This window comes from Homalodisca vitripennis, chromosome 2 (genome assembly GCF_021130785.1).
Source record: "Homalodisca vitripennis isolate AUS2020 chromosome 2, UT_GWSS_2.1, whole genome shotgun sequence".
NCBI lineage: Eukaryota > Metazoa > Arthropoda > Insecta > Hemiptera > Cicadellidae > Homalodisca > Homalodisca vitripennis.
In genome coordinates, this window is record NC_060208.1 from 81,805,576 (window position 1) to 81,820,690 (window position 15,115).

General features: G+C 33.9%; 2 protein-coding genes across 2 annotated transcripts in view; one reads left to right on the plus strand and one right to left on the minus strand.

Moving 5' to 3' along the window:
• LOC124354263 (ATP-binding cassette sub-family C member 3-like) overlaps positions 1–13,308 on the minus strand; it is an 81,174-nt gene extending 67,866 nt beyond the window's left edge. The window contains exon 1 of the mRNA XM_046804591.1: positions 13,105–13,308. Within this exon, the coding sequence (XP_046660547.1) occupies positions 13,105–13,149 (45 nt within the window). The 5' untranslated portion in view covers positions 13,150–13,308. The remainder of the gene's footprint in view (positions 1–13,104) is intronic.
• Positions 588–11,195, plus strand: LOC124354265. Its single transcript, XM_046804595.1, has 2 exons — positions 588–947; positions 10,512–11,195. Exons 1-2 carry the CDS (start codon positions 621–623, stop codon positions 10,992–10,994), a joined length of 810 nt encoding a protein of 269 aa, XP_046660551.1. The 5' UTR covers positions 588–620; the 3' UTR covers positions 10,995–11,195.
• Positions 13,309–15,115: the final 1,807 nt, after the last annotated feature.

Here is a 15,115-nt window from a genome sequence, read left to right on the forward strand (position 1 = left end):
ATGCGGTGTATGAACCATACTTATTTTGAATTCAACACTCTGAGACGTTAAAATTCTTTGTTAGAGGATTATGCGTATTGTAACAGTAATTTTATTAACCTCAACACAGTAATTTTATTTGAGAGAAGGCCTGGTTCAGTTACTTTAACGTTTAAAACCACTTTTGACAGCCACTCCACCTACTATTAACCTCAGACGACTTAAACTTTTTATGAAGTATAAACTTTCTCATTGCAAATAATTTTGCAAACAGAAAGTGCTACATATGGTTCATCCTTCGTAGATGAGGTTCCTTGCGATGTGGAAAATATAGTTCTCGGTTAAACAGGTAGAACGTCAATTACATTTTTAATATCAAAAGAGTGCAGTTTTCATGTTTTAAACGGAATAACCGAAGTTTGCAGACGGTTGGAGACAAGTCACGTAGAATTACGTTACTTAAGTTACGTTAGAGACGGTTTCATTGAAAAATCTACGTTCGAGTAAGGTTTTCTTCCTTTTCAAAAAGGGTTTGGTTGGGAGTGTTTTCATAATGTTCGAAATATTGATAATCATGACCTCCAACCAGGACGCCTCCATATTCCAGCTAAAACCGGCAATTATGTTCCAGTTCCTGTTTAATGAAGAATTCACTTTTAAGAAAGGTTCTTCCTTTTCAAACAGGTCTGATCGGGAGTGCTCTCATAATGTTCGGGATACTGACAATCTCGACCTCGTACCAGAACGCCTCCACATTCCAACTGAGACTGGTCATTATTTGCTGGTTCCTGTTCACACTGCTGTTCACAACGGCTCTGACCAGCTCCATCGTGACCCGCCTTACCCTCCCCCTCTACACTCGGAGGGTGGACTCTGTACAGCAGCTGGTTGAGGGTGGTTACTACTGGACACAACCTGACTACCACAACCGACGAGCTACTCTCTCTGAGTTCTACTTTGACTTGCACGTAAGTTAAGAAGGAACTTGTGGCTTTTGAAATCAAAATCAAATTACGTAATTTGTAAGTATATTTAATATATTATAAAATACTAACCTGTTGGCTATGTGGCATTGTAGATGCCAAAACATGGAACACGGCCTCATTTTATTGAGGATAAATACAGAAAACATATATAAACTGATTTGGTTATATGTACAAACCTATTTTATAAATTTGGAAGAATTTGTTAACGTTACCAATGATAAACGGCTGAAGATAAGACTATTTACTGTTGTGTGTGTGTGTGTGTGTGTGTGTGTGTGTGTTCAAGTTCAAGTTCAAGTTCAAAAACGTTTATTTTCTTGTAATATAGAAAGACATACATATTCCATGAGTTCTGTTGAACTCGCGCGGAATAATTTTTATACTAAAACATACTTAAGAAACAATCAGTTGGCTGTGTGTGTGTGTGTGTGTGTGTGTGTGTGTGTGTGTGTGTGTGTGTGTGTGTGTGTGTGTGTGTGTGTGGTGTGTGTGTGTGTGTGTGTGTGTGTGTGTGTGTGTGTGTGTGTGTGTGTGTGTGTGTGTGTGTGTGTGATGTGTGTGTGTGTGTGTGTGTGTGTGTGTGTGTGTGTGTGTGTGTGTGTGTGTGTGTGTGTGTGTGTGTGTGTGTGCGCGTGTGTGTGTGTGCGTGTGTGTGTGTGTGTGTGTGTGTGTGTGTGTGTGTGTGTGTGTGTGTGTGTGTGTGTGTGTGTGTGTGTGTGTGTGTGTGTGTGTGTGTGTGTGTGTGTGTGTGTGTGTGTGTGTGTGTGTGTGTGTGTGTGTGTGTGTGTGTGTGTGTGTGTGTGTGTGTGTGTGTGTGTGTGTTGTGTGTGTGTGTGTGTGTGTGTGTGTGTGTGTGTGTGTGTGTGTGTGTGTGTGTGTGTGTGTGTGTGTGTGTGTGTGTGTGTGTGTGTGTGTGTGTGTGTGTGTGTGTGTGTGTGTGTGTGTGTTGTGTGTGTGTGTGTGTGTGTGTGTGTGTGTGTGTGCGTGTGTGTGTGTGTGTGTGTGTGTGGTGTGTGGTGTGTGTGTGTGTGTGTGTGTGTGTGTGTGTGTGTGTGTGTGTGTGTGTGTGTGTGTGTGTGTGTGTGTGTGTGTGTGTGTGTGTGTGTGGTGTGTGTGTGTGTGTGTGTGTGTGTGTGTAGACAGTAGACAGTAGACAAATGCTTTATTTCAAGAAAGTTCACAATACTTTTTAAACATTCCAAGAGCTCACAGAGCTCGTGCGGAAATACTATTAACATACGAAACAAAATTAATTACAGCATACTTTATTAGTTATCAGCCAGTCTTGTAACAATTATTAGTTCATCATTATATCAACACTATTAACTTCAAGTAACAACATGCATTTTTCTATATTTAACAGAACACGCATCTGAACAGTAAATTCCGTGCCAAATTATTTAACTACCAATTTTCACAAAAAATATCAACAATAAATAAATAAACTACTATTAAAAAAATCAAAAATAAATTTTATAAAGCTACATCTAACAAAAACATCTGCAATAAATAAACAAATACAAACCAACAATAATATACAGAAAACAACTAACAGATCAACAACAATATACAATAAATTCTAACAGAAATATCAACAATAAACCATATATAATTAACAATTCAATAAATATATTTTTAATACGAAACAAAGTTTAAAACGATTTACTAATTATGATATTTTTTTCAATACACAAAATACACAAAATATATAAGCTATGCTTCTGAGATGCAGACTAATACCATTACTATATATTAATTTCGTTTTTGAGAATTGCGCTCTTAACTTTCATTTTAAAACGAGGTTTCCCCTCATTTAAAATGTCGTTACCAAAGTGTACAATAATCTTATTGAAATTTTTCTTTTCCAACAAAACAAAACTGTCTTCTACAAAATTCTTTTCTGAAATTCGGCGTTGAAATAGTAATAAATTTGCGAAGTTCGCGTAGGAGCATTAAATTGTTTCAAGCTATATTTGCCAAAAAACTTATATGTATGCAACAAACCAGTCAACAAATACAACTGATCAATTGTAAGAATAATCATTCTTCGAAAATAAATAAGACATACTCTCTGATTTTTTAATAAAATGTATAGTTCTTATTGCAAACCTTTGTATCATTACAATTTGATTTTAATACTGTAGGGTAAGTCCCCCCATAATGAATGATGCCATAACGAGCTGTACTTTCGAACCAAGATCTGTAAAGGGAATTTAAATGCTCCTTCCTTAAAAAGTTCCTTATATAATATAAAGCATAATTGATTTTTTTGAGTTTTGATTCTAAGTACTCCACATGTTTTATTCCACTTTAACTTACTATCAATAAAAACGCCTAAATACTTAACTGAGTCAACAAAACCAATATTTTCACATGTACATTCATATAAGCATTGATGATTGTGACAGACCAATTGAAATTCTAACGTGAGATTATCTACATCGCATGAAGAACCAGTGAACAAAATACATTTAGACTTTGAATTATTTATCAAAAGCCTGTTTAATATTAACCAATTTGAAATAACCTCTAGATCTCTATTTATTTTAGCTTTAAGGGCATATCGGTTTCACAGCTGAACACACAATAGCAGTGTCGTCTGCATAGGCAAATATGGACGAATTCAATGGAATACTCAATAAATCCATTGATATAGATCAAAAACATTAACGGACCTGCCACCCCACCTTGAGCAACACCGTACCTAATGTGCAATAACTCACTATATGTATTGTTTATTTTGACTGTTTGTCTTCTGTTTTTGCAAAAGGATTCTAGTAATTTATATGCAAGGCCACCTATTCCATATCCCTTAATTTTGTCTAATAATATATCAATATCTACAACGTCAAACGCTTTCTTAAAATCCAAATATACAGCTAAAGTACACCTACTGCGATCAACTAGTGATGCTATTTCACATATATGTTCTTCAATTGCCAAATCAGTACCACGATTTGGCAAAAACCCATATTGCTGTGGTGAAAAAATGCTTTTGTTTAAAAAATATTTTAAAAGTTTCCTCCTTAATAAATACCTCAAATATTTTAGCAATAGTGTTTATAAGGGAGATTGGCCGATATGAGGAGACGAGCATATCATCACCCGACTTAAAAACAGGCACCACAACTGCGTCCTTGAAGCTTGTGGGAAAGACACCCTGTTTTCAATGATTTTTCATAAATGGTTGAAAGGACTTGGTGCAAATGTATCAATATTATTCTTTATTGATAAAATATTTATACCATCGAGACCAGAACTTTTTGTATTTTCATACTGGAGACTATCCTAAGCACATCGTTAATACCTATGGTGAACTTATCAAAGTAAACAACACTATCTAAATGACTCTCCAATAAACATGTCACACCCAAAAGACTCATATCTTAAATCATTCACTATATTTACAAAATAATTGTTAAAATAATTGCTAATAAGAATCTCATTTTCATGAACAGGCAAAATTACATTGTTAACATTGACTTTTTTTTCATTTCATGCTTTCTTTTTTTCATTATGTCCCTTACAACAGACCAGTACTTTTTACTATCACCATATTCTCTCTATGATGGAAGAATAATAATTTATTTTTGCCTCCCCCTGATTCTTTTTGTTACAAGCTTAGATAAACTAGTATACTCTACTTTAATATTCTGATCCAATCTATTCATAGAAAACATTTTAAACAATGTGTTCTTCCTATTTATTAGTGAAACTAATGCATTAGTTTACCCACGGTTTACGCTTTCTATTTTTACTGTTTATCTTTTTCAATCTATATGATTTTTCAAGACAAGAGTTATAAATGCCATAAAAATTCTTTACACATTCGTTTACATCATCAGTAGAATAAACTGTTTCCCAATCAGCCGTGCATAGCTGTCTGCGCATTACTCCCTCATCAACAATTCTATAATACGGAACAGTATCATTATTGGCTTCCTTATGGATATTAGTGTGAGCAGATAACTCAACAGTTACAGCAAAATGAATCACTTATATTCAGATTTAGAACACTACAATCAAAACGTATGTTCTTAGAATTTCTAATTAAAATATGATCAAGGCAGCTTACAGAGTTATTACTAAATTCTTGTCGGAAGGGTAATACAATTTTTAAATCCATAAGCAGAAACTAAACTTAAATAATTTTTTCCAGACCCTATATTTTTTATTGTACATATGTTTTAAGTCTCCAATAATTAAGGTTGGATCACATGAATTCTGCAGTATATTTTCAAAATCTACTTTAAATGCATTGTAGGTAAATTTACAACACCTATAAATAGCATATAGCGATATTTTGTAAGAAAGTTTATCTTCATTTTCAACTTTGAAGGAAATGTGAATAATTTCAGCAGTGGGCAAGCAATAGCAACTGATAAGAGAGTGTTGCAGTCCAGAGGTCAGGTACACAGCAATGCCACCAGCCTGGTTGTCTGGTCTGGCTGAACCAGCATGTCATATCCTGGTAGTTGGTATTGTTCCTCTTCACCATGTTTAATCCATATTTCAGATAATATTATTATATCATATTGCTTTTTTCTTGATTTAATAAATATACACAAAACTCATCATAATGTTTCCTCAAACTTCTAATGTTTAAATGGAAAATATGTAACTTGGTTCCCTTGAAACTTACATTACTTGACATACACACAGACAAACATTTGTACTAAGAAAAATATTTAAAACAGTCATTTTAACCCTCCAATGTCTTTAGGATTTTTTTCCAGCTCAATATTAGATTTTATCCAAATAGTTTTGTGATTCGGGGTAATCAGATTTTTCTGGCAAAAATTTTTCCCCATCTTTGGGGCCATACGTACCTAAATCCTTTCTCCTTTAATTGCTTTGCCTTGTAAAGTAACTCCTTGTTGCGTGGGGTAAGGTGTTCATTTATATAGATATATGCGTCAGGGGCTGAGTTTATATAATTGGGTGGACTTAATTTCTTTTGCTTTGCGCTCTTCAAAAAACTGTCTCTCTCTTTTGCCTACTCGAGAACTGCACGACAATAGGTTTTATTCCAGTTTTTTTCTGTGAGTTGGAATCCGATGAGCCGCTTGAATATTCTACCTCATGATTAACAGGTTCTCCGATAATATCACCCAGTTTTCGAGATAATACTAGAAACCGCCTCTCTGTCATCATAAGGCACACCGTCAATCTGAATGTTTCGGTTACGATTATACTGATCAAGACCATCAAACTGCTCTTGCAACAATGTAAACTTATTTTGCAGTTCCCGATTTTGAGCAATAAGAGATTCATTCGATTTTTCTAAATCTTTTTACTCTACTATCATAAACAAAGAATGTGTTGTTCAAATTCATGAATTTTCTCAGAAACAAATTCAACAGATTTAGTAAGTTCATTTATCTTTTCATTAAATTTTTCACTGTGGATACTGAATTGTTCCTTAATTGTTTCTTGCATTTTTTTGCAAAAATTCCTCATGCATTTTACTCATTGCTTCAGAAGCCCACAGGTTTTACTTCTACAAACTTTAACATTTCCAGCTTTTCTGTCTAGCAGTTCCCATAGTAACCCATGTATTTTCTGATATGCCAGCACAATCAAAGTGTAACTTACATTTATTGATGGAGCAAAGTGCAAATTCATCATCAGATGGAACTGGATCACTACAAATAATACAGCTATCACTCATAACGAAACACAGTGCAGTAGCTACAAGGAAAACAACCTTCCACTACGCCAGCTGGCCAGACAACTGTGTGTGTGTGTGTGTGTGTGTGTGTGTGTGTGTGTGTGTGTGTGTGTGTGTGTGTGTGTGTGTGTGTGTGTGTGTGTGTGTGTGTGTGTGTGTGCTACCGGTGCGTAATAATGGGGTTATTTTCAGTTGGTAGCATCTTTTGGAAGAATGCACACCAAGTTTCAGCCTGATCGGTATCTGTAGACATTCGTTAGAATTGAGGAAGTCAAGTGATTTTTCAGAATTGAACGGAGAAGAATTTCGTGTGTTGATTAAACATTACTTTCATGAAAGGCAAAACGCCTGAGAAGATTAAACAGAAGCTTGATAAATATTATGGTGAGACTGTTAACCTTCGATAAGAACAGTTTATAAGTAATTTTAACATTTTCGGACTGGCCATTTTGAGTACAAAAGACACTCCACGTTCTGTACGCCCTGTTGAGGTCACAACTCCAGAAATCATTAAAAACATTATAATACAGTGATGGATGATAGAAGAGTGCAGGTGCATGAGATTGTTAGTGCTTGGGCATCTCGAGTGAGCAGGTAAATAATATTTTGCACCAATATTTGGATTTGAGGAAACTATCCGCAAGATGGGTGTTGCGATTTCTCACGGTTAACCAAAAACGACAACGTGTGGTGTTGTAACCACGGTTATCAGCTGCTCCAGCACAAGCTGGAGGACCTGTTTTGTCACTGTTGATAAAACATGGATACATCACTATACTTCTGAGACAAAAGAGCAATCTAAACAATTGGTTACCAAATGGGAATCTGCACCAAGAAAGGCAAAGACCTTTCCTTCGGCGGAAGGTTATGGCAACCGTCTTTTGGGATGCGCAAGGAATAATTTCCATCGAATATCTACAAAAAAGTAAACCCATTATAGGTGAGTATTATTCATTGTTATTGGATCGTTTGAAAACCGAGTTGCAACAAAAACGTCCACGACTGTCCCACAAAAAAGTCCTTTTCCATCATGACAATGCACCAGTTCATATTTCAGCAGTTGCGGTTGCAAAACTATTGTAATTAGGGTTCCAAGTCATTCCATATCCATCCTATTCTCCAGACCTGGCTCTGTCGGACCATTATTTGTTCTCTAAAATGAAGAAATGGCTTGCGGGAAGAAGACCTCATTCAAACGAGGAGGTTATAGCAGAAACAAATAGCTATTTTGCAGACTTGGAGAAATCATATTATTCGGAAGAAACCAACAAGCTAGAACAGCGATGGACGAAGTTTATAAGCTTAAAAAGAGACTATGTTAAACATGAAAAAAGTCTAATACAAAATTAAGCCGTTCTTATTTTTGCATGGAATTCTCAAACGACTCTCGTATATAATATGTAGCTTAAGCTATTTTTCTACGGGCTTGATTTTAATACTATGCTATCTCCCCCGTACACTCTTTAAGTGTCTACAACCCTTCATAGCATAATCAAAATACAATAATTTAATTTTTACAGTTTTAAGATTTAAGACTATATTTTTTTAATAAATTGTATATAACTTTTTTCTTAAAACCTCAACTTAAAATCGATTCCACCATCTTAACTTAAAGGTGAACTGACTGATAGATATATACACCTGTAAACTTACAGTTATCTAGTAAACAACTTGAGCCAAGATAAGAGAAAATAATAAAACCCTGACCTCGACAGTGAGTTGATAATCTGTCGACCTACGCTGTATGTCCGTGCAGACTAATACAGGTGCTTTATCGTTATCGTCGTTTAACGGACACAACGTACCTATTATGACGTCATCTCTGTGTGAACGTGTTTGTGCGAAATTGTGCAACTCATATGTACACACACAAAACTTCATTGCTGCATCTAATTTCCAAAGTAATTATGTCCATATTAATTATGTAATAATAAATAATTATAATAATTAACATGGACATGTTTAAAGTAAAATACTATACCAACAAACGAACTCGGTCTAAGAAATTATTTGCAGCAATAAAGTTTTGTTCTATATTAGGTCGATTGGTATAAAGTAAGGTCAAAAACAGTTGAGCAATTTTTATTACGATTTTACTTATATAAGCTAAGCTTTGCGTACCAACGTAGAGTAAAGAAAGCCTTTTTCTGTGACATCTGAGACTTATTACCTCCTCAAAAAGAATTGTTTTTAACTATTGCTCAAACTAATGTTACTCGATAAATACAATTGTAGATTTTATTGTATACCAGTTTCAAAACTGTACAAGGCACTGTCGCTTGCCAACGCGTTGGTTGCATGTTGATTGTTACTTGAAGTAGTATATGGTTAAATAGTTGTTATGAAAAATAATACCGCTCCATTGTGCTGCACGTTACGCCACACAGACACACAGAGACATACGAACATAATAGTTACGGACATAGGGTAACGATACACCATCTGTTTTAATCTGCACGGACGTTCAATAAAGGTCATCAGATTGTCAACTCATTGCCGAGGTCATGGTTTTGTTACGTTCCCTTATCTTGGTTCAAGTTCATTACTAGATCATTGTAAAGGTAATCTTATATCCATCGTTTCTCCTTTAAATAAGATGGTGAAATCGATTTTAAGTTGAGTTTTAAATCAACAAAATAGTTATAACCTTTTAAAATATATTTTCTTAAATTGTAAAAAATATAAATTATTGTATTTTGACAATTGTATAAAGAGTTGTTGACATTGACATGAATTGTGGTGAAAATTGCATTTAAAATCATGCCTGCAGAAAAACTGATAAATGCTCGTTATGTGCTCCTAGTTTTCCTGAGTCAAACTGCTTGAAGATTTGTTGTATCAATAAAAATATTTCGTAAAAAGCATTATTTGAAAACAAAATAAATTTTAATCTATATTTTGAATGTAGCCGATACTGTAGCGTATGCAAACATTATAACCACATTGCCCATTATCTATGTACCTATATTTGTGTGCTACGTAAACTTAAAATAGAGTTGTCTTACAGCATACCATTCTTGCAATCTGCCTTTTGCTCGATTCTTACACAACAGCTCCAATTTTACTAGAATTAAACTTTTTCTTAATTCGTAGTGTTCGTGTGGTTTAGACAAAGCGTTAAGACACAAACTTGGCATTCTATTTCAACCTCATAATTGCATTTGTACATGTTTTTCTTTGATACATTATGCTCTTCACATGTATATAATATTACAATACTGAGAAATTGTATCAAAAAGTATATGTTTACATTATAATATCAAACATATCTAACTAAAGTAAAAGACAATAGTTTATTAACCATGAAGAAAAATTGTTAAATCCGTGCACACATATATTACAAAATACTAGACCTTGCATCCATTTAAGAATTATGTGACAAAATATTAATCTAAGCAGTGCATAGTATATTGCAACATATGTTATGTTATATGTATATTTGCAACGTGCTTAGATAGTGTTACCATGTTAAATCTGTACGTTCGGAGGACTATTGCGTAACATATTTGAAAATTGCATTTTAATCATTTTATGAATAGAACTTAAACATAATTTATCTTGTTATCATTAGCGGAGTTGCATTAAATGTGTAGCACTATTATGTAATGTATTTAGCCTATAAATAATTTGTTTCTTTGGTTTACTGTTAGATTGTATTCATAATAATGTTTCAAGGCAGCAATAGATTTTAGCATTGGATGAAAAACCTTCTCATAGAATATTACGTAGTCAAAGCTTGTTATATTTACACATTCAGATGACAATAAATTATTGTTTACTTACGTTAATGAATACCACTATTTATCTCGAATTAAGCATTACAAATATTGATTACTCATATTAAATTGTAACAATAGAACTACAATATGTTTCAGAATACCTGGCATCAACAGTTTGAAAATAGGTACACCTATATAGAACAGCAACAAATTGAGGAACAGCTCAATAAAAACCATAACCTGGTGTTTCTTAGCCAGCGATGGGGGGATTGGGTCATTTTGCAAAATGTCGACTTGCGTAATGAAAAGCAATTGTTGGGGAACTTCAGAGTTATGCGTGGATCTACGAGGTATGCGTACACATCATTCTCCTTCAGGAAACGCTTTTCATTCAACAAACTGTTTACTAGAACCATTCAACAATTTCTTGATCACGGTTTGTGGGCCTTTTGGGTGCGTAAATTTACTGGAGAGGACTACACCAGGAAGCAACTTCTAGCAGAAAAAGATGTCCAGGAGTTCAATCAACCAGAGCGACTGACTTTGGCGAAACTACATCCTGTGTTTTATTTACTCCTTATTGGACTGTCATTTTCTTCTCTTGTGTTTTCGATTGAGTACTGTTACTTTAATTCTTAGTTTTTTATTATTTGTACAACGTATAAAACAAGCATATATTTATGATACTAATTAGTAACTTAACAATTTTTGAAACCAGTCAAATCCCTACAAACCTTTTTAATTTACAATTAAACAGTTATTTAATTTATTAATTTACTTAAGAACAGCCTTTGTATTTTACAGTATTTTTCTTGAATAATGTTTTTTTGTCGAACTATACTTCTACTTCCTTTAATTTTTCCATAATTCTTTTACTGGATATGTGAACATTTCAGAAATTTACTGGTAGAATCTCTATGTTTAAGTAATGATAAACATTGGCAGCCTCTGGGTATGAGATGGCGATGTGATAAGTCTATAAAACTCAACTAATGAGAGCTTACTGCAACTTGAAACAAAAAAAATAATATCAAAATACTGATTATACTATCTGCGGATAGCGTATTAATCGACCATTCAGAAGCAGCATTATCACTTCAATGCATAATCTGTAAGATGGGGAAAAATTCGGGGCGTAATTTGAATCCCCGTTGTTTTACTTATTTTTCCAAAATAAAATTTAAATAATTTAAAGCCTTTGCAGGTGTGGCTTAGGGCATTTTACTACTTAATATGTTGTACATGGAAAAGTGTAATCAAAATCGCCAATCGCTTTTAATATATGCTTTTAAATAAAATAATATGGCTTTACAATAGTAAGGACCACAACTTACAAGAGTTTTGTACAAGACTCTTAAAGTCAAAACTCTATTTAAATATATTTTCAATATATTATGAGTGAACTTTCTTCCCAAATTCCACTGAAATCAGACTATCTGAAAGAATACTGAGACTGTTTTTTTTTTATTGTACCAAAAATAGAAATTTAACTTTTATACCTTTGAAGAGGAGTTTCTAGACGTGCACCTATTGTTTACGCATGCAGCCTATTTAGCTATTTTGTCACGGCATTACATACATGAGTATTAATGTTGTGTGCTGTGTGGCACGCTCTCACCATAGAGTAACGATACTATATCGGTATAATATCATTAATCTATACGTTCACGTTATAACGGTAAGATATACTAAGGTATGTAACATCTAGATTACTCTTGTGCTTGGATTGTTTTTAAGGCTGATGCTTACGTACACGTACACATATGGACGGACAATTTTGCGTAACCCCCTTTTTACTCAGGGATTCCAAAATTAATATTTTCTATTAAAATCCAAATTATTCTTTACAGTAAAATAATTTTTCCTTCAATGTTTATGTGTGAGAAATTACAAAATTGTACACTACAATATACCTTTAAAGCCTATAAGTTTTAATAGCACGCACAAAAACAGATGATGTGCAAACTCTCCGCAATTCAAATTCTAAGGTGTACCACACTGTTGCAAAACACTAAGGTACCTACTGACTATTACTACACTGAAAAATATCTTTTTTTAAATTCGGACCAAAGAATTGGTGTCACTTCGTGCTCATAGATGTCATAAAACTACCGTAACAAAGATAATTAACTGAATTTATGGATCTCAATAAACGCTCAATTTATATAAAAAGTAAAAGAATTGAAGGAGAGGTCACATGAATAACTATGGCAAAACTAACAGTGATTTATTTAAATGTAGTCACGTTTTATGTGAAATTTAATGTATGGATCTTAATGAACCATCGGTCAATCGCGATTGCACATGAATCTATACAGAAGTTATATGTATGATTTTTCTAAAAGTAATCCTGGTCAGTCTATTACATAACCCACATTACTTAAATATAGTCACGTTTTATCTTACGAGATGTGAAATTTAATTCATGGATCTCAATAAACCATCGGTCAATCGCGATTGCGCAATAATCTATAACCCACGTTCCTAAAATACCGTCACGCATTCACATTTATTCGTTCTACGTATTCATACTTAGTCATTTTATCTTAAATGTGAAATGGAATTTGATCGTCAACTTCTGATGCCAAAGCAAAACGATCGTCTGATTTGAATAAAAATATAAATCTGCTTGAATGTTCAATGCACTTAAGCTACAAACTTATTCCATTTATTATAACAATGTAAAACAGATATTAGGTCAAAATTTACTTTCTCAATTTTTATGACTATTCACTAACAACAAACTCACCCAGAATGATGACTTACAAAATCCAACCTCACTTGCTGATGACATGTTGCTAAATTCAATATAATAAACTGAATCGTTATGATATATACAACCAAACAGACAAACTTACAAACTGAAATAAGGAACGCTTAAGCAGAGAGAAAACAGATTCAAACTGAGCCGGACACCCGCCCGAACTGAACAATCCAGTGTTCACGAATGGCGAGCTTACAACAACTACCTCTCATATCGAGAGAAGAGATAAGCTATCCACAGATAACACCATCGTTGTAATCCGCACATCTGTCATCTCACCATCTGTCATTGCACAACATATACAATAACTTTCTCCGACGTCGTCATTTAATGAGTAATTAATACACCCGGCAAATTTGTAAATTGATTATGATAAAAACTCATTGTACCAAGCCCGTGAATCTAAGTTTCTGCATTGCTATTCGTAGAGCGCTTAGCTTCGAAGACGAAAACCACTTTGAGTCGTACAAGAACATTGCCTAATGTTTCGTAAAATTGATGGAGGAATTTCTCCTAAGCAAGTAAAAGATCGACAGTGGAGTAACAACGGGATTAAAAATATCAAATGACACATTTTTTACAGGCCATACTTTAAAGCTTGATAGGCTTAAATCCAAGTGACACTCATGTAAAACATAATTTTATTAGCTTCAGCTAATAATCTTATAAATAAAAATGAATCGCAAAATGTGTTGGTAAGCGCAAATCTCGAGAACGGCTGGACCAATGCGGTTCATTCTTTTAGTAAAATGTCCATTGAAATCCGAGGAAGGTTTTTATGAAAAAAAGTTAATAAAAGTCACCTGGAATATTTTGGTATTCAGAAAAAATTGTAGTTTTTACGTTTCATTATTCAAATTAGGCCTAAACCGGCACTAAACAGCTGTTGACAGCTATAGTTCGAAAAATTTTCTGAAACATCTGCTTACATTTGAATTTTATCAATAATAAGTAGTAGTGCAGTCATTGAAGCGAAAAATACGGTCTTACCTCCGAATTATTTTTACTGTGAACCGATTTGCATGAAATTTTGGAATTAGCCTCATCTTACCCTTAACTTCAAAAGTGAAAATGATCTGAACTCCGCCTATTATTTTTTAAGGGTGTGTAAACAACCCCTTAATGGAAAAATTGACATTGAGCCATTTTATCGCTAGAAAACATGTCTAATAGTAAGTGGTGAAATTGTAAAGTGTTTTCTAACACAATTACCTCATATTTAAATCATTTTCAACCCCTTGAAAATCTTTAAAACCCTTGCAAACAACCCCTAAATTGAAAAAATCACAACAAACACGATAATACATATACTTACATTCATTCTTAAATTTGAGATATTTCACGTTTTTTTATTTATTCTCATCGCATTATGGCATTTATGTTTTGCTAGAGTTCGAATATTGATAAAATTTAAAATAATAAAAGATACTAGTAGTATGAATTAAATATACTAAGACGTGAAAAGCTTTTTACTGAATGCCACGAATGGAAAAACGTAATATTACAGAATATAACCCAGAATATTGAAAGATTATTAGAATTATTTATTGCAGTGATTATACAGCGTCATAAAAAATCAGTGGTTACCCTTGTAATTCCTAGAAAGTTTCATCGTATATTTGTAGGTCAATCAAACCTATTTTTTGTAGTATCAAAAAATGTTTGAGGTAGCCCCCATGCGAGGGCGCACCCCTAACCAAAAATTTTTAAATGGCGACCCCCACATGAGATGATCTATTTATGCTACCGCCTTGGAAACACGTAGCTATTCTTGAAAACCAATTAAACATTTGTGCTGTGGAACTTTGGATAACCCTCCAGATACCGATTTTCATTCAAATCCGCCAACAAATGATCGGGGGTCGAAGTATAACCATCCCGCGCCCTTTGTTTGATGCCACCTTCTAGGAAAAGAAGAGGCAATTCGTAAAACTAATGAAGTAGGTGATTTTTGACTCACACTTGGCGCCATCTTGGAAAGGTGATAGATAGCGAC